Source organism: Malaclemys terrapin, chromosome 2 (genome assembly GCF_027887155.1).
Source record: "Malaclemys terrapin pileata isolate rMalTer1 chromosome 2, rMalTer1.hap1, whole genome shotgun sequence".
NCBI classification, from domain to species: domain Eukaryota; kingdom Metazoa; phylum Chordata; order Testudines; family Emydidae; genus Malaclemys; species Malaclemys terrapin.
Window position 1 is genome coordinate 271,573,717 of NC_071506.1, and position 26,214 is coordinate 271,599,930.

The 26,214-nt window shown below is 44.1% G+C and overlaps 1 protein-coding gene and 1 long non-coding RNA gene across 9 annotated transcripts in view; one reads left to right on the forward strand and one right to left on the reverse strand.

The window, feature by feature from the left end:
- PRKAG2 (protein kinase AMP-activated non-catalytic subunit gamma 2) overlaps positions 1-26,214 on the forward strand; it is a 398,056-nt gene that overhangs the window by 237,808 nt on the left and 134,034 nt on the right. For all 7 annotated transcript variants that reach the window (XM_054021185.1, XM_054021186.1, XM_054021187.1 and 4 more), the window contains one exon: positions 17,406-17,617. In XM_054021185.1, the coding sequence (XP_053877160.1) occupies positions 17,406-17,617 (212 nt within the window). The remainder of the gene's footprint in view (positions 1-17,405; positions 17,618-26,214) is intronic.
- LOC128833183 (uncharacterized) overlaps positions 11,815-26,214 on the reverse strand; it is a 41,816-nt gene continuing 27,416 nt past the window's right edge. Inside the window, exons 4-7 of one of the 2 annotated variants that reach the window (XR_008444125.1) lie at positions 18,906-19,028; positions 17,036-17,098; positions 14,329-14,470; positions 11,815-13,763 (exon numbers count right to left, since the gene is read on the reverse strand). This is a non-coding gene — a long non-coding RNA (uncharacterized LOC128833183). Of the gene's footprint in view, positions 13,764-14,314; positions 14,471-17,035; positions 17,099-18,905; positions 19,029-26,214 lie in introns of both variants that reach the window. The other variant, XR_008444124.1, reaches the window with a different exon arrangement.

Genomic DNA, 26,214 nt, shown 5'->3' on the forward strand with positions numbered 1-26,214 from the left:
AACAAAGGGTAGGGAACATGTCATCTTTTATGTTTGTGACGCACCTTGGACACTAGGTGCCACCAGAAACAAATATTAAACAATAAAAATAATCTCTGGTTTATGACAGCTTTGCCTGCATAAAACAGGACACAGGAGCCCGTGCATGAAAAATCAGCCAGAGGGAGGTTGCAGAGGCAGGTATCAGTAGCAGCCTCCCCCTGCAGGGGCCTAGTTCAACCTGGAAAACTTGGCATCCAGGGGACAGTGATTCAATAGATCCCTATTGCAGTCTCTGCCAAAAGAACGTCTACGTTCTGAGCCCCCAGTGAAAATTAGCGGTCATCCCCTGACAGAAACCCCTGGGGAAGAAAGCCAGTGGAAACTTACTTTTTGCCTCCACTTGGCGGGTGAACCCTGGGCCCCAGTGGTTTCTTGTTCAAGGAAGAGCAGTTTGCCCCTCTCTGTATTAATGGGTGTATCTAGCCCAACATGAACTAAAACAGTAATGAAAACCCACAGTAACAACCCCTGAAAAACTGAGGTTGACAGTGGAAAGAGCAGTTCAGCATTAGAGCTAACAGTCCCAATAGGCTCCACTAGAATACAAAACGAATGTAGCTTCATTAAAGCCTCTGCGGCTGAGTGCAAAGCACCCTGTGAGAGCTCAAATACCAGGTGGTGTATTAAGTAAATAAGGCAGTGCTGCTGTAGGCATTGTTTCTCATAGCAGCCAGCTGTAATCAGCATATAGTAGAGCTGACCACGTGAATCTCTGCCATGTGATGCAGTACTATGATTGGCTAATTCCTAAATGCCAGACTAGGAAGTCAGTAGGGTTTAGTTTGTCTCAGCAGTTGTCTTGACATTCATAAGGGCCAAGGATTGTAGTAGCTGGCTTGATGTGTTAACATGTGCTCATCAGTCAACTTGTTTGGCTGTTGATGGGCAACTTGTGGTCTGCAAAGATGTCACGTCTATCTTGAAATGAGTAATTAAAAGGAGCAGGTGACCTGTTTGAAAGGGTGACTTTTTAAAGTGCACATATCTGAATCTCTCTGGGTGAAAGACCTTGCTGAAAGGGCGAATCTTGCACTATTATTCAAGCGTAACTCCTATGAGTGTTACAAGATCTGATTCCCCTTGTGTAGTCACCTACACTTGTGCAAATCAGAATGGTAGCATTTTAAAACCACTGTACACCGCTGTCAGTGACTACACAAAGCGCTAGGCAGTGATAAATCAGGCCCTCTAGGTATTTTGGAAGAAGGGGTTGAAATATCTGAGCACTTGTCTTCACTTTGGTTAGCTTGAGTTTAAACTTGTGTTGCCCCTTACTCAAGTTCTGTCCATGCACAGGTGTGATGATGCTTTTAGTTCAAGTTGGCTGGCCAGTCATGGGATACATGCTGTAGCTGGAGTTAGCACAGCTTGGCAGCTGCTAACACAATCACTCTGTGTAGCTCAAGTGTTATTTCAGTGTGGCCACTCTCATCGAGTTAGGCCAACTCGCGGTAGATAATGGAGTTGACTCTGCAGTGAAGAAATACCCTGAATGTCCATATCATATAGCGGAAAATGAATATTTGACTTTATTACTTTTCACTATTATTTCAGGCGTGGTTACATACATCCTTGGGGTCACACAGAAAAGAAGATGATTTTATTACATTTGCTTCTTTCTGTGGTCAGATCCATAAATCCTAAACTGACTTGACTGGCAGGAATCATTTTGCCTTGTGTCACAGCCCCGGTAAAGCTCTCCCTGCTAGACATTCACTAGCCTGGTATATTTGCATCCCACATGCAGGTAGGGTGACCAGACAGCAAGTGTGAAAAATCGGGACAGGGAGCGGGGGGTAATAGGAGCCTATATAAGAGAGAGACCCAAAAATCGGGACATCTGGTCACCCTACATGCAGGACCTGTGTGCTTTTAAGCATCTCTTTGGCCTCTGTGGCACGCTTCCTGCATGGGCACAGATTCTGTTACCTCTTCGCAGAAGTGGGGTCCCACAGTCCAGCTGCTGTAGGCCCCCAGACCAGGCCTGACCCAGCCCCCAAGATGCCCTGGTTGCTTCAGCAAACCCTTTCCCAGAGCTCCAACATTATGAACACTCTGGTTTACCATTTACCTCTCCAGACACATGATAGTGGAAGCACATTACACACAGGGAGTGGGGAGGGATAGCTCAGTGGTTTGAGCATTGGCCTGCTAAACCCAGGGTTATGAGTTCAATCCTTGAGGGGGCCACTTGGGGATCTGGGGCAAAATCAGTATTTGGCCCTGCTAGTGAAGGCAGGGGGCTGGACTTGATGACCTTTCAAGGTCCCTTCCAGTTCTAGGAGATGGGCTATCTCCATTAATTATTATTATACAGGCATTGCAAAGGTTTCTAAGACAATTACACTTTACTTTAGATAGCACAAGAGAGATGAAGATCTAGACAAAACAATAAAACACCTGTACATGTTTCCCTGCTCGGATCCCTCATCACTTTGAGCAGTCTTTGGGCTCAGGTCACAGTCTTTTGAGAAGTCCAGGATCTTTCCTGACCCCCTTTCCTCCTGCACATGGCTTCTCCTCTGGAACATGGAGGTTCCTTTTACTCCTACAGCCAGCTTTCTGCTTCTAGTCTCCTCTCTCTTTAAGCTCTAAAATGGCCAGTGAGAAATCCCTTCTTTTATAACCTCCAGTCCCCTTATCAGGTGACCCCTGATCAGGTTTGTCAGGTGATTGGAGTCCCCCAGCAGCTGATCCATTCCTTAGTTCAGTCTACATAGGCAGACTGGTTTTCTGTGGGCAGTTGGCAACTCTTTGTCCAAGGGGGCTTCCATCTTAATAGAGGACCATCGAGGTTTAACAACCCTCCAGTGTTAGCCCTGTGTCCAAAATGGAGGTAAAAAGACAACAGAGATGGCAGCCTAGCCCACATTCAAAATGGAGTTGGCAGTCTGAAGCAGACTCACAGTGAGTCCCCAATATGAGACAGAATTTGTAAGCTGTACGTAGTCAGATTTCTCCCAATCATCACATCTTAATTATCAGAAAGCAGTGTTTCTATATCACTGGGAAGAGCTTAGGTTACTGGGGGCACTGGTGCAAGGAAAAACATTCTGTGCAGAATAATGATCCATTGTGGTAGCGGCAGTTTTGCAGAGTAGGTCAAGTGCAGTTTCCAAATGTAAGAATAAGGACCTGCTCCTGGATAGTATGGAAGTCTATAGGAATTTAAGGCACTGAGACCTTTACATGACCAGACCCTAGGGTTAGGACTGTAACTGAGTATTTCCCATAACCAAACAGTTTCTCTTAAAGGGAATTAAAGTTTTTCAGCAGGAAGAGAAACTCTTATAATTTCACTGATTAAGGCATTCAGAATGCTGGTCTGCTTTTCTCAGCTTTGGGAGCAGTGGCTGTTACTAAATTCTCAGAACTTATGGAGATGAGATGATATAAGAACCTAAATAGAATAGAATAACCTGAAGGTTGGAAATGTATATATTTTTGTTTCTTTATTTTTACACAGTGAAATAGCCAATAAGGCAAAGGCTAATGCTCAGGTGTATGGATTCAGCTATAGAACGGTGATTAAGATAAAGCAATGGTTTGTTAAAACATGGTATTTTTATTTCATTTGAGCTGTTGTGGGGAAAAGGCGCTAGATGCCTTTTTATTGCTGAAAATAGAGGTTTTTCTTAGGAAATTTTTAAAATAACGTATTTGAAAATTGATCATAAACCTAATTTAATCTTGGCTCTAGATTGGCCTGACCGTTGCATGCTCTGCATGGGAGCAGAGAAGGATATGAGGAACCTCCCCAGGACAACGTGTGGCAATCTCTGAGTTTAGAGACTGCTGCTCCAAGGGTCCCCAATGTCCCATAAAGGAGTGGATGTCATCTCTTCCATGGTGGCCTGTAGATCTGAGTGCACATTGGAGGGAAATGTTGTCCCATCTGAAGTGACAGTGCATCTGGAACATACCTCCATGTGTGCTGGGGGACTGGGAGCAGGGATTATACCTACACAGAGGGGTGGTGACAGAATCCAGCCTACGTGGAGCACCCTCTTACTTGGGCATTATACACAAGAGAGAGGATTTTCCCTGTCAGAAATGGCAATGGCCCCTATCATCACAGAGCTCTGCTGAAGGAGATCACAACACAAAGTTTGGAGAGATTTTGAAGGAGTGTTGTCTTATGGTTTCATTTACGGGGTTTGGAAATCTGGGCTATTGGGTTCTATTCCCAGCTCTACCACTGTCTCATTGCATGACTTTGTCTGAATCACTTAACCCTTCCGTGCCTCGGTTTCCCCATAGAGGTGTTTTAAGGCTTAATTAGTGATTGTTCAGAAAGGCATTTTGTGAACTGCAGATAAAAAAAACTGCGATGCAACAGTGAAACTAAAACTGTCACTTCCAGTTACCACCTGGGTTAATAGCCAGCAGATTCCCAGTCTTCGTGCAGTTCCTAACTCTCCCATGCTAATACACCATATTTTAAGTAGCGCCCATGGAATCCTTTACCTGCCACATGCAGACACCCCCGCTCCCATTTATTTCAGTTACACTGAAGCTGACCTCCTAAAGCAGCTGGAATCAATGCTGCCCTATCTTACTTGGGAAGCTGAGAGGAAGGGCCACAGTCCTTGGCCACCAGTAGGGAGGTGGCTTTTCCATCTCAAATGTGGACTGAATAGTTTAACTATGGGGGCTGTGACTCTTCAGGAGCCTGTGATGTTTTGAATCTCTGTGTTGATGAGAATGCTAGGACTGGCAAGAACATTTCCTGGGAAGAATCCATGTTATTTTTGGCACAATGACTACTCAGCTTACTTATCAAGTTTACTTTTTTATAAAGCTGTATGTTATTTTACAACTCTGTACATGTGTACAGTATGTCACTAAGACTACTTGATTTAAAAAGAGCCAATAATTCTCCACGTGCAAGTGGGTGTATCATTTTACAGCCATTAAATAGCTGTATTAAACTTCATATTGCATAATTTGCACCATTTGCTTAAGTGCTAAAATAGACGTCGTTTCATGCCTGAGGAGTGAATCAGCTTAATGAACTAATAGTAAGCCCCACTCAGATTCATCAGTAGCCTGCCTACTCCTCTGTTTTCATTGCTAGCAGAAGAATGCAAATGAAAGGGGAGCGTTGTCCTGATTTATGAAAGGAATCAGAGGAAAATCAGCACTCTCAGCCATTTCAAATTAAAACTTCTTTTGTGGTGGTTTTTTTTTTTTTAAAAGAAGTTTGAGTCTAAATGAGTGAGAACCCCAAAAGTGATTTACTGCAAGTGTCCAATAAATCCCACAAATCTTATCAATGTTATTCCTAGCAGATAAATGAAAAAAGCAAAAACAATAGCAAACTCCAGGCCATATCATTTGGTTCCTCCCCATGTGAGGAGGGTCACAACTGCATTCAAGTACCAGCCAAAATGGACCATTGTGTGCACAAGTGGCAGGGATGATCATGTTCTGAAACAGCAGCATCCCACATTCCTCTGAAATCTGCAGCAGCCACCTCCGTAGGTGTGTGGTTCGTGAGGGGCACTGTGTGTGCAGGAAAGGTGGTGTCCTTTTTTTTTTGCAAGGGGATGACTTGAGCCTGTAACATAAGCATACGTAGCAGAGCTGTCAAGTTGAAGGGAGGCACTGGCAGGAGACCGCAAGCCGTGAGCATTGTTCCCCATAAAAAAACAGCCGCATCCTGCCATGTTGCTGGCATATGACAGCATCCATGGTGGGTGTCACCCACTCTGCAAAGGAAACCTAATAGAGAAGCTGTGATTTCAAATACTCCCAAGAGGAAAAAAAGCTGTGTGCTGTTTTATTGATTCTTTCCTCTCAAGTCCTAAAGGAGGGTGGGTTTGAATAGGAATGTCTGAGTGGGAGGAGCAGATAAAAGCTATTCAGAGTCAGGACTTTAAAGGAAATTATTGTGTGAGGGATTGGCCTGTATAGAGAAAGCAGTTATACTAGCAAAATTAGTGTATTTTTATGACAAACTAAATATCCCAGTTGCTATATTTTATTCTAGAGTTGGCCAAAGATGTGGCCCTTGGCTTCTGTCATCTTCAATACACTGATGAATTCTACGCATCCCATCATGTGTGGGCCATCTCGATCTAATCTGAGACTCCTCAAACTGAGATGGAGCATCGCATGCTGGGATCCATACATGCAGTGGACCACACTCATACTTCTAGTTTGCCCATTTTACTCAAGTTAAGGAAAGCCTTTTGGCTCTTGGCAAGCTGCCAGTGCGTTCCTGTCAAACAAAGGGATGCATGCCTGCTTCTGCCTTCTGTATATGAGTTTGAGTGGTTTCATACTAAGAATTGTTGAAATTCCAGTGTTTTAGGTGAGCAGAATGAAAAAAATATTTTACATCTTTGTAGCTACTGTGGTTGCTGTGATAAAGTCAACAATTGCCAAACAATGATATCTGAGATGTCACGTTTTTCCTCCTATACTTAGAATGGGGAAAAACTGCAGTATCTCAGATACAACAGTATGGTTAACAGTTGATTGTTTAATGTCCGTCACTATACTTCAAAACTATAGCCTGTAATATTTCTGAAGAACAGAGAAAATGTATCGGTGCATTGTTTGGGTTTAGCATGGTGATCTCAAATCTTTCCTGCGTTTGAGGATGTGCTATAATGTGAACAGTTGCTTCTATATATTAATTCAAATTAAAATTAAGGACAGCTTGCAAATCTTGGGGCATATGAATCATCAGTAAGAAGCAATGCAAACAAATCTCTATTTATGTGTCCCGTGTTTTTATTGCCACCAGAAAAGACATTAGAAATTAAATGAAATGCAAAACTGTAATAATGGAGTGGAACAAGGCAAAAGTTTTTGTTCTCCCTTAAAATTGGACAAGAAGAATCACTGGAGAATTATAGGGCACAGTCGTGCACCAACAGGGGATGGACTGGTCTTGTCCATCTCTAATGTATTTTGTGTTGACTAAAAACTATTACTTTATCTGTTCAGTGGAGAAAATGCAGAGCAGTTTAGGTTTGATATTATAAAGACATCTTGGCTCATTATACATTTCTTTCTCCGGTGAGGGAAATGTTGGGTGATGGGGAATTCTTTGTACATCAGTTCACCTCCTTATTAAAATCAGTAAAAATTTGAGGGAATCTTAAATATTTTCCCTCTTCAGACTCCTAGATGAATACTGAGTTTTCTTGACTCCATTGTGGAGGTGTCTAAAATTTCTGGCTATTTTTTTACTGCTTCCTTGTTTTAAGTGTACTTTCTCCATAACATCATTTGTTCTGCCTGATTTGTCTAGGAGAGCTTTTAGTAATGTGTGTACGGGCTTCTTTCTTCCCAAGGGAAGAAGTTAAACCTTTCTTTAGTGCATTTGAACCATGACTGTTAAGTACCCTGTGATGTATTGTTTCTAACCATGTGGTATAGCTATATCTCACTTTCTTTTCATTATGTTTTATACGTGGTAGAACAGTCCAGCTTCTGTACGCACATATGACTTCAGGTATTTCTAGAAATATTGGCTGTTTAGCTGTTAGTCCAATAAGTTTTAAATTAGTGCAAGGTTTTGTTAGTCCAAAATGTATTTTGGCTTTATGAAAAATCTGAAACTTGCATTTTGAATGTGACTTGGCCTTTACAGAGAACCTTATATCGGATTTACAAGGCTGAGAGCTACAGCAGCAGCAAGTTTTTTGTTTCAATAGTAATCATGGGATAGCATATGTGAATCTCAAAATGCTTTACAAATACAGATGAATTAGGTCTCCCAACAACTCGGGGAGGTAAGATCTTAGATGTTAGACTAGATGATCTAATAGGGCTTTTCCATACTGTCTCCCTATGGAAAAATTAGCCCCACTTTGCAGACGGAGAAACTGAGTCACAGAGAGGGTAAAGCCCAGATTTTCAAATGTGTGTTCTAATTTTGGGTGCTTCAGTTTTGGGTGCCCAACTTGAGAGAGACAGGTCTGATATTCAGATGTCCTGAGTACCAACCACTCCCATTAACTTCGTTGGAGTCATGGGTGCTCAGCACCTGTGAAAATCAGGCGGCTAGTGTCCTAAGTGGGGCTTCCAAAAACAGAAGTTCCCCAAATTAGTGGACATTCTTGAAAATGGAGGCCATAATGACCTGCCTGGAGGAAGTGTCTGGCAGAGCAGGGAATAGAACCCTGATTTCCTGACTCTCCGTCAGGTGTTGAGCAGCCAGTTTCATATTCCTAATGGGGTGAGAATAGTCATAAAAGATGTCATTCCTCAGTCTCCTTTGCTACACTGCTTCCTGTGTCCTCTCTAGCTGAGGTGCCAGCTTCGTCAGGACAGTGAGTCTGTGGCTACCCTGTGTCTGGTAATAATCCTGTTGGCACAGTTTATTGATATTGGAAATGGTTTCTTTTGACTCACTGAGTCCATTAGCTCAGGATGGACTCGTCCCAGCAGCAAGGTTTTCAGAACTAATGTGTTTTTTTTCTCTTTTACTGGTTTGTCAGTTTCATCAGTTACAGCTTCCCCAAACCCTAAACACTCTGCAGACTCTTGAACATCCATAAAAGATACCGAAGATAAAAGCACCTTCCCAAGCACCATTTATCTAAACCTGTCAGAAACTGAGAATTGAACAGGAAAGTTGGCTTCCTTTATAATCATGAAAGATGCTGAGCAACCTCTGTTCCCACTGAAATCAATAGGGAGTTGAGGATATTCAAAATACTGCAGATCTTTTTTTTTTTTTTTTTTTTTTTTTTTTTTGCATCTCGCTGTGGCATGTTGCATTAAGCATCATCTGTATATGTCTGCAACACCCACTCTGAACCAGACTTGTGATTAGTGCTGTCTAATCCACAGGGATGCAGTTCTCCCCAACAAACCATAAGTGCTGGAAAGGGCAGCTGTAAGTCTGGGAAGAAATGAAGGAAGGGTGGGAACTTGTTTTGATCCCAGTAAAACTGAACCATTTAGGAGTCAGGATCTCCATTAAAACTGTAGAGAAATAAACTAAATATTGCATAATATCACACTAAATAAAACCCATGTTAGAGCATCAACAATATTTTTCTGGGCATTTTGTGATCTTTAAGTCAATTTTATTTAACTTGTTGAGAACAGTAAAACTATCAGGAGAGGCTTAGCAAATGTCCTTTTTATGTAGTTCTTCATAAAAACCATGAAGTCCCTCATTCATTTCTTTAATCATTAGATGCGTTAACTTTCCCCTGGAAATGTCTGGGATAATAGAGAGACAAAGTGGGTGAGGTAATATTTTTTATTGGATAAAAATATATTACCTCACTCACCTAGTCTCTAATATTCTGGGACCAGCAATGTAAACAGTGGGATAACGGAGTCCTTCCTCGGCTGTTTAGTTAATAATTTCCTGACCGTATCATCAGTACCTTAGTAACTACTTGATTTCATGGTTTAATTTTATTAAACACAAACTCCCCTTTGAACATGTCATGCAGCTTGGTTAAGGTGTGGCCTGACCCTGACAAGCACTGAGCATCTCAAACTCCCTTTGAACTGAGTGGAAGTTGATACAAAATATTTCTTAGGCCTTGCGGACCCATGGCCCCCCCCCCCCCTTTTTTTTTTTTTTGGCGGTAGTGGAGCTTGTAGATATACTTCATTGGGGTAAAAAGTGACTTGCTACTGGTGCAGCTTTCCCCAGTCTGAAACCAACTTAAACAGCACCACTGTAAGCCTCAATTTACACCGATGCAGTGCATCTGCACTAGGATGCAAAAATCCCCAATGGAGACAAGCCCCGAGGATTAGACCCATAATGAGTAGCTGTGAAGATGGATTTGTAAGATTCTCTCAAGCATTTGTTTGTGTGATTTCTGGTTTCAAAAAACCTTTCTGCATGCTAATATGAAATTTTTTGTTCAGTCTCATTCTATGGACTAAAGTCTTCTGATTACACACACAAATCCCTTTAAGTACAGTATGTGGTCCCAATTCAGATGTGGTGTAAGTGGTTCAACTCGCTTAAAGTATGTAGACCTATTTACCTTGCGCACATGGTTTACACTAGTGTAACTCCATTAAAGGTAACGGACTTACTCCTGAATTACACTGGCATGAGAGAGAAGAGAATTGGGTCCTGTGTGTTTATTGATAAACACACACATACAGGCCTTATTTGGATTCATACTTTACATGGATGCACTGTATCTGTTTAACTAGTTTCTTATTTGTAATGAGGTTCACAGATTTAATGTCATGGATTTGTGGACCTCATTACTCCAAGGAAGGAAATGTTCATGTGAGGCTTGGATAAATATTCCTGACTTGGACGATAGACATAGCTAGATCAAACTATGTAAACACAGTGCAGAACTGCTATGAGACTACTAGCTGAAGTACAGGTGAGGTGGGATGCACATTCCAAGTGAAGTTGTATTTTCACAAGGAAAATGAAATGAAATGAAATGAATGGAGATATCCCATCTCCTAGAACTGGAAGGGACCTTGAAAGGTCATTGAGTCCAGCCCCCTGCCTTCACTAGCAGGACTAAGTACTGATTTTGCCCCAGATCCCCAAGTGGTCCCCTCAAGGATTGAACTCACAACCCTGGGTTTAGCAGGCCAATGCTCAAACCACTGAGCTATCTCTCCCCCCCAATGACACATTTGTTTTCAGCATATGGTCCCTCCACCCTTCCTCCTCAACTGATGTTGAAAACTATTTAAATGTTAATGTAGATGGGACAAAACCATTGTTAGCACCATTACAGAAAGCAGTGAGACCATCTCACTTGGAAAATGTACCCCACTTCTTCTCCGAGTAATGTCTCTGTGGGTGCTCCATTAAAGTGAGCATGTGCCCTTTGATGGAGATTTTTGGTAGCAATGCCTATTTTGACCGCACATTCACCCTACACATCTTCATGCCCTGAACTGAGGCTATACTGCAGGGGGGGTGGGGGGTGGAGGGGTATGGGGCAAACTGTGGCTCGTGAGCCACATGCGGCTCTTACCGTTAAAGTGCGGCTCGTAAGCCCCCAGCTTCCCCCAGTCTCCATCTCCAAGACTGGGGGGGAGAGCTCGGGACCTCTGCCTTGCAAGGGGTGGTGGGGTAGGGGCTTCTGTCCAGGGAGAGGGGGGTGCCGGGGCTTCAGCCCTATGGGGTGCACCTGCCGAGGCTTGGTGCTTCCAGCAGGTGTGCCCCGGCTCGCAAACTTCGGATGAGGTTCATATGAGGCTCGGTGAGCCAGTAAGTTTGGCCACCCCTGCTATATAGGGCTCTGAGGGTAAACTGCAACTGCCTTTGGCCAGAGACGGTATCTAGCATGTGACTGTGCTGTACCTGTTTCCCACTTTTATTAGTGTTTTAGCTTTATAGTTAGTTTTAAGTAGTAGTAGATTTAATACCTTACAGCTGGAACATTTGTTACCCTCTTCTTTTAAAAAAAAAAAAAGAAAGATGTTTTTTTCTTTTCCTGCCATTGAGGGGCTGAGGGGCTTGAACAACTTTTTCTTTTGTTGGGGATACCAGGATAACTGGGATTTAAAAGGTGCTTTTCTTATTAAGAAGCAATCCTTGTTAGTGATAGGCACTCCCACTGCATTCATTGCTTGGGCATATTGCACACCTCTACCTCAGCACATTCCAGGCCAATGGGGGCTTTGGGAAGCAGCGGCCAGCATATCCCTTGGCCTGTGCCACTTCCCACAGCCCCCATTGGCACTGACAATTAATGAAGCCCTCTCGGAGCCAGCCAAGTCCATCTGGCAAACCCCAGCAACACCCCCACCCCCACTAAGCCACACGGAAGAGGGATGATTAAAAAATACTACATCCCACCCAGGGATTCTGAATTTTTATTTTCTCATCCTACACCAAACTCTCTGTTCATGGATGTAGCCAATGAAAGGGGTAGGCAGCATATCCAAAAAGCCACCCCTTTATAATAAGGACTAGAAAGGTCATAAGAGCTATTCATCAACAACACTTCAGTTCAGGATAACTCACCACCAGGTGCTGATGTAAGAATACGACTACCTGAATTAAGAGAAATTTAATGCTTTTACTGACCATTTACCACAGGAACATCATGAACAGTTCAGCTCCATGATAAAAGAGGGTCAGCTTTTAGCAAAAACTTCACTGCAAGCTTCACTCAATGTGACGAACAAGACAGCGAGGTCTGTTTCCACCACAGTATCAATGAGGCAAACTTCCTGGCTTCAGTTGTCCCAGGTTTCTGCGGGAGGTACAATCGATTGTGGAAGATTTACCTTTCAAAGGCCAGAGGCTTTTCGCGGATTCCACAGATAACTCGCTTCATACCCTAAAACACTCTAGGACAAAACTTAAGTTTTTAGGGATATACACTCCTGCAAAAAATAAGGAAGTTTAGCAGGTCTCAGTCAACACAAAGATCCCACCCTGCTCAATTTTCTGCCTTCCGTAGGCCACCAAAACCACTGACCAAGAGGTTCAGGTGTTCAAAGAAAGTCTGCAACTACCTCGACTGCTTCACCCCAGCCTTCAGCATCATCCAAACACCATTTTTGATTGTTTGGTAAAGAGTCCAGACCATCCAATGACCAGGTTTTATCAACTGCTGGACACAACCCTTCTTCCTCAATTTGAACACCACCTCTCTCTTTCATCAAGTACGGGAGACTATAACATTGGACAAATGGGTATTGGAGGCCATTACTTTGGCTGTACTATCAAATTTACCTCCACCCCACCCTTCCAACCCCTTTCCCCTTCCCTCTTCAGGGGCTCCTCTCACAAGCAATTGCTGACACAGGAGATCTCATCCCTCCTAAGTCTAGGAACCATAGAGTCAGTCCCACTTCGACACAGGGGAAAAGGGTTCTATTCAAGATATTTTCTGATACCAAAGAAGAATAGGTTGGAGGCAGATACTACATCTCAGACAATGGAACAAACATGTCAGACATCTGAAATTCAGGATGGTATCCCTAGCAGCTATAATTCCCTCCTTGGAATTAGGGGACTGGTTTGCGAGCCACAACCTCAAAGATGCCTACTTCCACGTAATGATTCATCCTTCTCACGAAAGATTTCTTTGTTTCACTTTCAATCACAATCATTACCAGGTTTTACACTTTTTGGCCTGTTATCCGCCCCAAGGGTGTTCTTAAAAATCATGGTTGTCGTAGCTGCCTATCTCAGTCATATAGGGATAACTGTCTTTCCCTGCCTTGACAACTGGCTCCTCAAGGGTGGTCATATCAGGAGTTAGGTTTGCCGTCCAAACAACAACTTCACTATTCTGAAGGCTAGGCCTGCAAATAAATCTCAAGAAATCTATCTTGACCTCTGCACAATGAATTCTCTTTATAGGAGCACTTCTGGATTCGATAATGTGAAGAGTTTATCTCCCTCGTGACAGGTTCCTTGCTCTGAAGAACCATATACAAAGAGTGCAGCTCATCCCTCAAGTTCCAGCAAGGACATGTCTGCAACTGTGTTATGTATGGCAGCTTGCGTTTTTGTAACACAAAGCACCCGTTTGTATCTTCAGGGGTGGCTCAGGACTGTTTGTATACCCAACAAACTGTATTAACAAGTGAGTATCTGTACCCAATCAGGTCCTGAAGTCACTCATCTGGTGGCTGAATCCATCCAAAGTTTGTGCAGGAATCCTGTTCAGCCAGAATCCCCTACAGTGATAGTAATGTTGAATGTTTCCCTTTTGGGATGGGAAGCACATTTGGGTCCTCACACAGTCCAAGGCAAATGGTCACAACAGGAACAGTGCTTGCACATCAATCTGTTGGAATTAAAGATGGTCAGAAATGCTTGCCTTCACTTTCTTTCCCTACTCAAAAACAAGTCTATCAAGATCATGACAGCCTTGCATGCATGTATTATATCAATTGTCATGGTGTAGCGTGTTCCCCCTTGCTCTGCCCCAAAGCGATAAAGCTTTGGAAATGGTGCATAGCCAATCAGTTAGTCATTTAATCTTCCTGCCTTCTGGGTATACAAAACACCATGGTGGACCTGAGCAGAGATTTCTCCCTAAAGTACGAAAGAGAGTTGGACTCTTGAGTCCTCAACAAAATATTCCTAGCTTGGGGATTTCCAGAGGTCAAGTTTTTTACTGCAGCAGCCAACACAAAGTGCAGGAAATTGTGTTCCAGCGGGGGGCTTTATTCCCAATCTCTAGGAGATGCTTTCCTCATTATATTGACAAAAGGTCTTCTTTCTGCATATCTTCCAACTCCATTGCTCTTAAAGGTCCTTATCAAGGTCAGACAGGATAAAGCCAAAATAATTTTGATTGCACCAACTTGGCCAAGGCAAATTTGGTTTCCTTACCTCATCAAACTCACCTCTTGCCCTCTGTGGCAGCTCCTGAACAAACCTTGACTGTTGTCTCAGAATGCGGGTCAAGTGCTCCATCCTAATCTGAACATCCTGCAACTACAAGCTTGATTCCTCAATGGTTCTTGGGACTAGAGACCACATGTTTATCTGAAGTTCAAAAGACATTGGTAAATAGCAGAAAGGAATCTACTAGACAAATTTACCTTCAGAAATGGAGACAATATAACCTTTGGTGTAACTGGTGCCATCTTTCCTTTCCTCAGTCTTTGACCTGTTGGAATTGAAAAATTCAGGCCTTTCTGTGAGTTCCATCAAGGTTCATTTAGTGGTAATAATAGCTTTCCATATGGCAGCTCAGTATTCGCTCACCCGACCACTGCAAGATTCTTAAAAGGACATTTTCTGCAGATTAGAGCCCCAACATCATTTTGGGATTTCAACCTAGTTCTTAACTAGGCCCTTGAAACAACCCTTTGAGCCATTAGCTACATGCTTGCTGCTACATCTGTCTACGAAGTTAGTGTTCTTGGTGATCATCACTTCTATTCAAAGAGTTGGGGAGATGGGAGGCTCTAATGGCCCACCCTTCTTTTACTTTGTTTTCCAAGGAGAAGGTAGCTTTACAACCTCATCCAAAGATCTTATCTAAGGTGTCCTCTGAATTTCATATCAACCAAACTATTCACTTTCTGTTTTTTTTTTTTCCTAAGCTGCATCAGCCTAAAACACAAGAGTCTGCTTTTCATACACTAGATATTGTGAGCATTAGCCTTTTACTTAGACAGGACTAAGCCATTCTGGAAAACCACTAGAATCTTTGTTTCTATTGCATAGAGGTCTAAGGGAGCATCTGTCTCCATTCAGGGCATGTCTACATAGGGATAAAAAACCTGTGGCTGGCCTGGGTCAGCTGACTTGGGTTAGTGGGGGTTGGGCTGGCCTGGGTCAGCTAACTTGGGTTAGTGGGGGTTGAGCTCTGGGGCTGAAAAATCTCTGTGTAGACGTTTAGACTTGGGCTGTAGCCTGAGCTCTGGGACCCTCCACCCTCACATGGTTCCAGAGCTCAGGCACAAGACAGAATCAGAACACTGAGATTTTTCAGCCCCGCAGCCTAAGTCAGCTGACCTGGGCGAGCCACAACCACTTTCTAAATGGATCTCGATGTATTATTGCCTGCTATGGGTTCACTGGGGTTATACCTCCCTAAGAGTGATTGTCATCTAGCAGAGTGTGCAGTCTACATCTGTAGCATACTTAAAGACATTACAGTTGCTGAAATCTGCAGGGTTGCAACATGGTCCTCGTTGCACATGTTTTCCGACCACTATGTCTTAATCATGCTGCAAGATCAGATGTGGCAGTAGGCAATGCAGTTCTTTCTTCAGTGGTGTTCTGAAACTCCCACCTCCTTAAATGGTTACTGCTAAGGAGTCACCTAAAATGGAACACTGTGATGGGGTGTGCAAACCCCACCCTGGACAACAAGTGGTTAAGGAATTACTCCAGGCCCAGCCAACCCCACCCCCACCACACCTGTAGCAAATGCACCAACTGGAAGAGGAGTTAAAAGGCAGGGAAGTAGCTCACTTGGTGGCAGACCAGGAAAGAGAGCAGACCTGCAACGTTCAGTGGAGAAGGGCTGAGACAAAGGCCGAATCTTTCCCCAAAACAACTGCCCAAAGCTCCCTCCCTGAGGCAAGGGAGGGCCTGCTACAGAAACAGCCTGAGAGGGAAGCATTCCCCTCTCCCTCTCATACAAACTCTGGACTTTGGTAATTCCTTTTGTTTGGTCTGGACTACCCCTGCAGGGGAAGGCCCTACGGCTGAGCTGCCCAGGAGGGTGGTCCAGACCACAAGAGGAGGCAGTTGCCACCCAAGAGAGGAAGAGAGCTACCACGCTATACACTGCCACCAGAAGGTGTCTTGGGATGAGTGGGCACCCTTCACACCATCTTAACCCAGAGGGCGACTTTGGGACAATCGCAAGGTGGGAGATAGGACGTGGCCTAGGGAAGGCAGCCTTAAGCAATCCCCTGGCTGTTAGATCACTGATCGCCCTCAAAAGGCCTGGGTCAGAGCCCAGTGGAGTGGGAGGGTCCTGGCTCCCCTATCAACAACCCTCCTGTAAGTCACATGCCTAAGCTATGAGCAGTATGTGGCGTTACCCTACCAACCGACCCCTGAGCAAGGACTATCACAGGCACCCACAGGGCACTGCTCGAAGGGGAAGGAGAGGTTACTCACCTTGTGAAGGTACTGCAGTTCTTCGAGATGTATGTCCCTGCAATTGCTCCACTACCTGACCTCTTCCCCTCTGCTTCAAAACTGCCTCTGTGGGCTCTGCAGCAGAGGAGGAATGAAGGGCCCGATATAGTTTTGGTACAGGGCATGAAGATGTCATGTGAGCTGGCAGAACGGGCACTGCTACCAATAATCTCCAGTCAAAGGTTGGGTGCCTGCACATCTAAAGTGGAGCACCCGCAGGGGGACACATCTTGAAGAACTGCAGTTACTGCACAAGGTGAATAACGTTTCCTTCCCCGTACCTTTGCTCCTAATTTTATTCTTCACTGCTGGCTTGGATTTTTCTTTGATGATAAAATGAAGGAAAAAAATAAAAACATTTTAAAGCTGTTGAGCTCCTTGCATATAGATATGGTCATTCTGAGATTAGTGTGGATATTAAAAGTAATAATAGTGCTGTACACTTACATGGCTTCTGTCATTTGCGAATGTCCATGCTTTTCAAGATAGATAGCTCCTGTTATCCCCATTCTGCAGACAGGAAAATAGAGACACAGGAAGGCAAAGCTGGGACTAGATTCCCAGTTCTCTCCTCTAACCACTGCACAATGCTACCTCCTTGTATAATGGATTATACACAGGATACATTTGAATTATTTAAGTTTTAAGCAGAGGGAGGAGGAAATCCCCTTTAGAAACAGGAGGATGAGATGTGTATTTGTTTTTTTGAGGGAAGGATAGAAAAATTGGCTGAGCAAGTGCAGGCTCAGTTTTCAGCTTAGATTCTTCTCCGCTCTTGTTTTGATCTGCACTTTAATAACGATTTCTTTGTTTACAGCCTCCGGCCTCTCCTCTTCTCCATCTACCCCAACACAAGTGACCAAGCAGCCTCCATTTCCTCTTGAATCCTATAAACATGAACCTGAGAGACTAGAAACCCGGATTCACTCTTCTCCTCCGGACACAGGGCAGAGGTTTACTCTGCCTCCACCCCAAAATGCAGCCAAGCCTCCCACGGTGATGTCAACTCCATGTGCTACCTCAAAAACAGTAAGTGGAGTATTTTGTTTAGAGTTTTCAATAGGGAGAGACCTGTGTGTGTTAGTATTTTTAATGGCTAAGAAGCTGGGAACTGTGCATGCATAATATGGTGCAGGTTGTGGGTAGTTGTACCCCTTTACATCAGCGATGTCCCAAGACTTCATGTTCTGTAGACAATATGTCATCTGTAATCTGAAGTAAACTGTGCAGTGGTTGTAGGTCCTAGCATCTACATTTTGATCTGAAGTGCCAGGTCAGGGTAGGGTAAAGTTGTTCAGCCTGCGTGTTTTTTCTCCCAAGCCAACCTCTGAAATGGAGCTAGCAGAAAAGGAGAGTTTACATAATTTTCCTGCTGGTCAATCATTTGGGGAAGAACCAACCACCACTTCAAGCAGAAACTCTACCATAGTATCAGCTGCACCAGTCCCCAGCAGGTTTTCTTCCCCCAGTCCAGAAAAATGAGAAAGGAAGAGCACAACGGCCAGAAGCCATGGGCAGCTTAGGGTGACCAGATGTCCCGATTTTATAGGGACAGTCCTGATTTTTGGGTCTTTTTCTTATATAGGCTTCTATTACCCCCCGCCTCCCCCGTCCCAATTTTTCACATTTGATGTCTGGTCATCCTAGGGCAGCTTCCAGGAGCAGAGACTCCCTGGCAACCCATCAACAGACTGCATATTACAGTAGCTATCAATGCGTCTGGCTACTTCATTGTTGTCCCTGAAAGGCTGGTTGTGGGTGTTTCCGACTTCGCAGCATATTTCAGTAACACACACCTAGCAAAACTTCAAAACTTCCCATACAATGATAGCACATACAATCCAACAGGATATTAATGTTCAACAGAGCAAGACTTTTAGAATGATACCTTACAAGGCATACTTTGTACAAAACATCCCATAATCATATCACCATAGTAAATATGGGGGTGCCAGGGTGTTGCTTTGGAGTGCAGAGTGTCACAATGACATTGTAAAGTGTTGTCATCAGTTGGTGTATTTTAGTTTTGGATGCATCTATACAAATGAAAGGTTGGGAGGAATGTAAATATTTAGGGCCTGATTCCCCCCTTGCTTTCCACCTTATGTCATCATTTATACCTGTGCGGAGTAGGTGTAAGATGCTGCCATTCTGATTTAGTTATCTTCACTTTGCCCCAATATAAATGATGGCAAAAGGTGCAAAGCAGTGGGGAATCAGACCCTTTATGTTTAATTTTCAACAGATGCCTTTAAAACCTATTAAATCCTGGATAAGATCTACTGAGTGGGCAAAGTGTTAGGAGAATGTGACTCACCTTCAACAGCTTGGAGATAATTATGAGACTGATAGGTTCAGGATTCTTGTGTCTTTTAATGACGGAATAGCTCACACTTTTCTCAATAGTGCAGGTATACAGCATTGCTCACAAATCTGACCACTGTAGAGGAACAACATTATTTTATGAGCATTGCATGCATACTTTGTTGTCTTCATTTATCCTGACTTTCTCTTCTGTTGTGGGGTAATAAAACATTTGTGTTCGTAAAGCACATACCATAAACAAGTCCCTAAAAGCTTTGCTGCTTATTAAGGCAGTTTTTTCTCTGGTGAATGATCATTTTAAATCCCCTCTATAGATTATATGATAAATGATTCATGCTAACAGCTGTGGAATGCCCCTAGGTAAACAGTTTTGTCAATCAGAGGGAGGCTTGTATGCAGACATGGCAACCTGTCTCAGACATCACTTAAAAGATGAAATCATGTTTCTTCCAGAAACTTTTTATGTACTAGTCTTATAAGTAACATCGAAAATTACTGTAACCGAAAGAATTTAGAAAAAAGTCTCTATTTATTTACTTTGCGAGTCTCTGTTTTCCTCTATGTAGTCAGTTATTTAGGCCCCAGACATTCAAATATTTATGCACATGCTTAATTTTAAGCATGAGTAGTTCCATTTTATTTATTAATTATCATCATTATTATTATTATTTGTATTGTGGTAGCACGTAGGAGCCCCAGTCACAAACCAGGATCTACTGTATGAGGCTCTGTACAAACACACAACAGCAGGGGGACTAGGGGGAGGTGTAGAACCAGTAGCTAGAACTAATTTTAACTTGCCTTTTAGAACCTCATTAGATTTCAATGTCTAATGTTGTTTCTGTCCCTATACAGAACTGGCCTTTGGTATGCCTGGGAGTATGGCATTGAAGGGGTAAAAATCTGCTAGAGAAAAAGAGAAAGGGGGAGGGAAAAAAGAAATACTATTATTTATTTCCCTCCTGATATAATCTCAAAATTTCCTGTTGTGAAGAGCTTTGAAGGATAGAATATTATCTTGAGCCTTAGATTTTGGAGAGAGGACGAAAATGTAGGAGGCAGCCCTTGACAGCAAGTGTAAAAAAAAAAAAAAAAAAGCATACCTCTTCAAAGCAGATAATCAGAATACTACACACCAATCCACACCGAATGGATGTTCAGGTTAATTACTATGTGACACATCTCTGCAGTGGTACTTGTGGGCACTACTTCTAAAATTTTAGATATTCATGAATATGCATACCATATTCTTTCAATAATGTATGTGTGTTTGTGTCTGTGGGGCCAGAGTGTTGTAATGAGGAATTTAGCTGATAAGAGATCAAAGCTGTAAACAGAGATTAGCATGCGCTACACTTAATAGGCCAAGTGCAACTTGATTTTTCAATGTACAGTTCATGAGACAGCTTGTACTTTGACCTCGTGTTGTTTGGACTATGTGACCTTCAGGCAATAAGTGGTGAATGATAATTTATTCTTTTTAATGTGAAATTACTAACTATGATTGGAATGCAAAGAGCTTGTAAATTTAATAGTGAACATATTTCCCTGTTTCTGCTTTGCCCGTTTTGAAATGGAAAGTAATATGCTGAGCTTCATATTGCTGTTCTCCTTTTTATTCCCTTCTCACTCCTTCCTCTGCAGTGTTATGGGCCGATGTGATGAAAGGGCCGGGGTTCCATTTATCACAAAAATGTACATGTTTGCAGAGGACATCACTCCCCAGGCCATTTCAGGGCCTTGTCCTCCCCTCCAGGAGAATAAATCATGCGGAGGAAAGAGAACTCCCTGCTTTTCAACATGTGGAGCTTCCTTTGAATTCTCCTATTGGGGAGAGCAGGGTTTGTGCCTCCTGCCCCTCCCGAAAGAAGCCAAGGGTGATGCACCTTTAACGGCAAGGTCTCCAGGAGGCAAGAGCATCTGCACAAATGCCCCTTGCCTCCTCTATGCCCTCTGGTTCTATAGCCTCCCACCAGTCTCTGTAAACATGTCTTTTGGTCATGCATCAGGCACCCCTCCTCTTACACTGTGGTTATTCCCCTGCACCCATCTAAAGGGGACTCCTCAGCAAGAAAGGGAAGCCTTAGCCTAGAGCTCTGCAATGGGACTGGGGTCCCACAGAACCTGCTGCCATAATAGCAGGAGTGAGATGGGAACGGGATTAAAAATAGTCCCGCACAGGGCTCTCAGCGTTGGCTGTTTTACTCTGCAGGTGTTACTCCTGGGGGAATTCTGTGCCACTGTGCATGTGCAGAATTTATGTCCCCCACAGATTTCTTTGTTTCCCTGCAGAAAAATGACTTTCTGACAGGGAAGCAAAGAGAAGCCACAAAAGCGGTCATGCGACCCTCCCCAGCAGTATGTTTCGGGTGCCCAGGGCAGCCAGCAGAGAGGCAAATCACTGTGGGGTGAGGGCAGGACTGGGGAAGACATGTCTGGTGGCTCCTACCCTGCACCGGGCTTAGCTGCTAGTCCCGGCTGGGCTGGGGAGGATGGGACTTCCTCTTCCCCTGCACTGCGTCCAGGTCAGACCCACCCCCAGATTTCTCCCCCGGCTGTAGGAAGCTCTGCAAACTCCCCACCCCTCAGCATTTCCTGCACCCATCGCTCCCCAGCTGCAGGGGGAGGGATCACTGTACAGGGAGCTGCCCCCCATCCGTCCAACTCCTGTGCATCCATATCTTCATATCCAGACCCTCCTGCTGAGTCTGACCCACACACACACCGAGAACCCCCCTCAGTGAGCCCCACTCCCCCTTCATGTTGACCACCCCAACGAGCCACCCGCACCCGGATCCCCACACTACTGAGTCCCACTCCCCCTGCACCTGGATCCCGACCCAGATCCGCTGAGCCCCAACCACCTTCACCTGGACTCCCCTGCAGAGTCCCATTACTGTTGCACCCAGAACCCTCCAATAAGCCCCTGTGCATCCAGATCCCCCCCGCACCTGGATCCCCCACTGAGCTGCCCACACCCAGATTGCCTGACACAGAACCCTCTCAACTCACACCTGGATCCCCTCACACTAAGCCCCTCCACATTTGGATCCTGCCTTGCTGAACCTGCCTGCCCACCCCTGGTGCACTGGCATGGAGGGGCAGGGCTCTGGGGTGTTTCTGGGGCAGGCCCGGTCCTTGCACTGTATCAGGGTTGGATGCAGCCTCACCGCTGGGTCTGTGTCCCTGGGAGAAAGGGGATCTGCACAGTGATCTCCCGCCTCTGTGCAGTCAGTGGCCTGTTCTCCCCAATGCCATGCTGGAACCTCCACATTTATTTGACAAATAAAATTTGCAGAATTTTAAAATACTGTGCGCAGTATGGAGTAAGGTGTAGGGTGAAGGAGAATGCCCTCAGGAGTAAGGTGTAGGGTGAAGGAGAATCTGGAGGAGCCTAGTCCACATCTGCTTTACCCATTCCAAAATTCACAGCCCTCCAAGAGAGGAAGGAGAGGGGGAATGTGCCACAGAGATGGAACTGTATCCTCCTCCACACCTAGACATGAAGGGGAGTATGGGGCTTCAGAAACTACCTGGCTCTTTAACAGTGGCACTTCTCTCCAGGGCTTTTAATGCTGCTCCTTAGCCAAACTGTAGTAAACTCACAAACACAGCTGTTCACCTGTTTTGCATAAGGAATGATTACATCATACTCTTCTGCGGGCAGGGAGCCTGGGAACCAGGCTATGCACAGTAGGTCCCTCAATTTGGCTCTCTCTCTAAAAGCTGTGCCACACATCAAAGCCCCATAATCAGGCTGCTTTATTGCAGAGATTTAACTCTTCTGAAGAGAACTGGAACTGACGTTTGAATCTGAAGTTGTCTTACAAAAACCTCATGGGTGGGGGAAAGGGAGTCTGTTCTTTCCCTGTACAGAGATTCAGAATTTCAGCATTCAGGTGATTTAAGGCAGTATATTCGTTTGCCAAGACATTACTGTGACTCACCATTGATTTATACTGCCGCAAACTCATAACAGAAATTAGAGATGAAAGGCTTTAATAATTATCTAGTTTGTTACCTGCTAAGGAGTCTTTCCTGCAATACGTTTCCTAAAACAGTTATAGCCAGTCTAGTTTTAAATGCCTCATATTACGTGGTAACCACTGCTTACTTCTCTGTGCAAGATTATTACAGAGCCTAATGGATCTCAGTGGGCCCTAACAGGCCATCCTTATTTAAACAGAACTGCCAGTGAAACAGTTGCAGTCCATGTGAAAGTTGTAGTTAGTTAAAAGCTGGTGTATACGTTCATCTATTTGACAGTAGTCCATGACTGATATTTGGTTACTAAACCCAATAAATACAGACCTTTTTAAAAAGAGTATATATAGTTTGCGATCTGACAACTAAGTGGGGGTATTAACATTTCTCTACAAGTATCTGAAACGTTTAAATACCAGTGACCTGATTCTTCTCTCCTTTGCGTAAGTGTGTATCACTAATAACTCCATTGAATTCAATGGAGTCATAGTGGGGTCAGATTTGTGTGAGGGGAGAATCAAACCCAGTGGTGGAGGGGAATATTTAACAGGGCGAGGGGGCTATAACTAGGAGCAATGGGATGAAAATAAGAAAAATATAGGCTGAATATTAGGAAAAATGTGCTAACATTAGGCTGTACCATTCCACTGTTCTTTAACCAGCTATACCTCTTTCTTAAAAAACTACTTACCTGGTTTTGAAAACAATATGTACAATCATACCATCATGAAATATAGTTTTATTGATGTAGTTATACACTAGTTTCTAATAGCATTCACAGCCACAGCAATCAATTTTCTGATCCTGTAGGGAAATAACATTCCATAAAGGCACACTCTGTGCCCTCAGGCAATTAGAGTGCGTACGTAAGATACTGCCCCCTTCCCTCTGCAGACATAAATCCAGTTTGGATGAGTGAGATCAGTTGTTCACACCTTCACCCTTATCCCTAGACTCCCAGGACTCTTTGGCATTGAGGTTGGGATCCTCCTGCTTCCAGTGCCTGGCCTACATTGGAGGCTATGACGGATTCCCGGCATGCAACCTGGAATTGTGGGACCGCTGTGCCTTTAACTCCCCTCCCTGGACTGTCTCTTACGATGCTGTACTAGTGAGAAGCAGCAAACCCCTCCAGGTGTTGTGATCACTCAGCCAACAACATACAGGGACACACCCACCTAAGTTGCATGAATACTCTCTAAACCACTTATGAAGTATACAGAGGGAGACACCAGCAAATTCCCCAGGCCCTAGACTTGCACCCCAGAAATGTACTGTCTTACACTGCTCAAGACCTTCTCTTGAACAATGCAAGCTCATTAATTAGTTCACCACTTCATCAAAAGATAGTGGACATGCACTAGCCTTTGTAATCAAAGCAGATTCTCCAAGCACTTTAGACAAATTCACTGGAAAGGATAAAACATTAAAATAAGTTTATTAACTACAGAAAGATAGATTTTAAGTGATTATAAGTGTTAGGCATAGAGGTCGAAGTTGGTTACATAAGAAAGAAAAGGTAAAATCGCAATCTAAATTCTAAACTCTATGCTAAGCAAGATTTGAATCTAGCCGTTTTTCTCACCCTACTAGACATTGTAAGCAGTTCACAGTTCTTAGTATACAGGCTGAATTCCCATTCTTTTTGCCTTTAGAGTATTTGGGGGAGGAGAGAGGCCCTGGGCTGATGTCACAGTCTCCAATTTATACCCCCAGTCTATGTGCATGGAAAGATACTGTCTCAAACATGGAGTCAGGGATCATATATTCTATGTCCCCTGCTGAGTCACTGGGTTAAGCAATCCCCATTGTGTGGAGCTCGAGCAACTCTCTTTCATTGAATTGTAAATCTCTTGTTTACAATTTCCCTGATGGTCAATGGCTGGTGATGGTTGCTTAACACCCATCTGGCTGTGGGTCACCTCTTTTGTTGCCACTAGAGCGCTGTGGGTGTCTCCCACATATTTCAATAACAACCATATAGCAAAATCTCATAACTCCACATACAATGATGATACACACATTTTGACAGAACAATGAGTTTCAGAAAATCATGATTTTTCATATGATACCCCACAAGATAAGCTTTTGTACAAAATGTCACAACCATATAAATGATGAATATGGGGGTTACAAAGTGCTACTTTGAGGTATGGTGTGTCATGGGGCCCATTCTTGGAGCATCATGGGTACCAGGATTGGTACTCATCTCATGGTCAGGATGAGGGCCCGTGGCCTGGCACCTACTGGCTTACCAATGCCCTACACTTATGCCTAGTGGTCTCCATGGAATCCCTGGGGTGTTCCTCGGTCACAGAGGTCATACTCTTCATCACATTCCGAGGTGAGATCACTGGTCAGGTTGGTGGCTGGGGCCATCATCCCATCACAGGTTTAGGCATCAGTGAGCCTTCACCTTGTGTAGCTTTTGGAGGCATCCCATCCAGGTCCGCCACTCTAAGAGTGGGACCTGACTCTGTCACAGTTAACCACTTCCTCTTCGTCCCCAGAAAATTCAGCAGTATTTGGCTCTTCTCTCCTTCAAAGCCTGAGAATTTCAAGGCCTATCAGGAACTTTTGCGGTATTTGGTTGTTTTTACTTGGGCATTCAGGCGTAGTTCCTGCAGGAGAATACCCATCAGTTATTGGACATCCTGTAGCTGTCTGCCCTGGGAGAGTGGCCTTCTCTATTAACAATGCACTCCTGGAAGTTCTTTGGAGCATGCTGGCTTCAATGCCATCTACTGCAAAGCATTTAGAAACAATGCTTTATACTGGTGCAAGGATTTGAGGGCTTTTACTTCCACCCTGGTCAAAACTTTGGTGAATGACAGAGCTTGGCAGGACAGATTTTAGTCCACCCCTACAGACAAGGGCTCTAAGAGGATGGGCTTAATGGGTAGAAAGATCTATACCTCCTCTTCCCTGCAAATGCTGATTGCAAGCTCTCAGGCACTGTTGTCCAAATATGACTTTGTGAATTGGGACGGCTATGTGTAAATTTACAGACCAGCTGCCTGAAGCCTCCAGGAAGGAATTTTGGGTGTTCATCACTGACTGCTGGTTGGTTACAGTCCATGCTAGATGTCATGGATACTTTGGCCTGAGTGATGGCCTCAGCGGTGACCTCGAGAAGGGTGTTCTGGCGGCATGCTCCCAGCAGGCTATAGAGGACCCTGGTATGAGAGCTGGTTTCTCTGTAGGACCTTAACATGGTCCTGGTGGCTTTGATGGAACCTCTGTTCCAGCCTCCTGCATCTTCTCCCTTCCCCTTTTGGTGTCAGAAATGTGCATTTCTTGTGGTGATAACATACGCA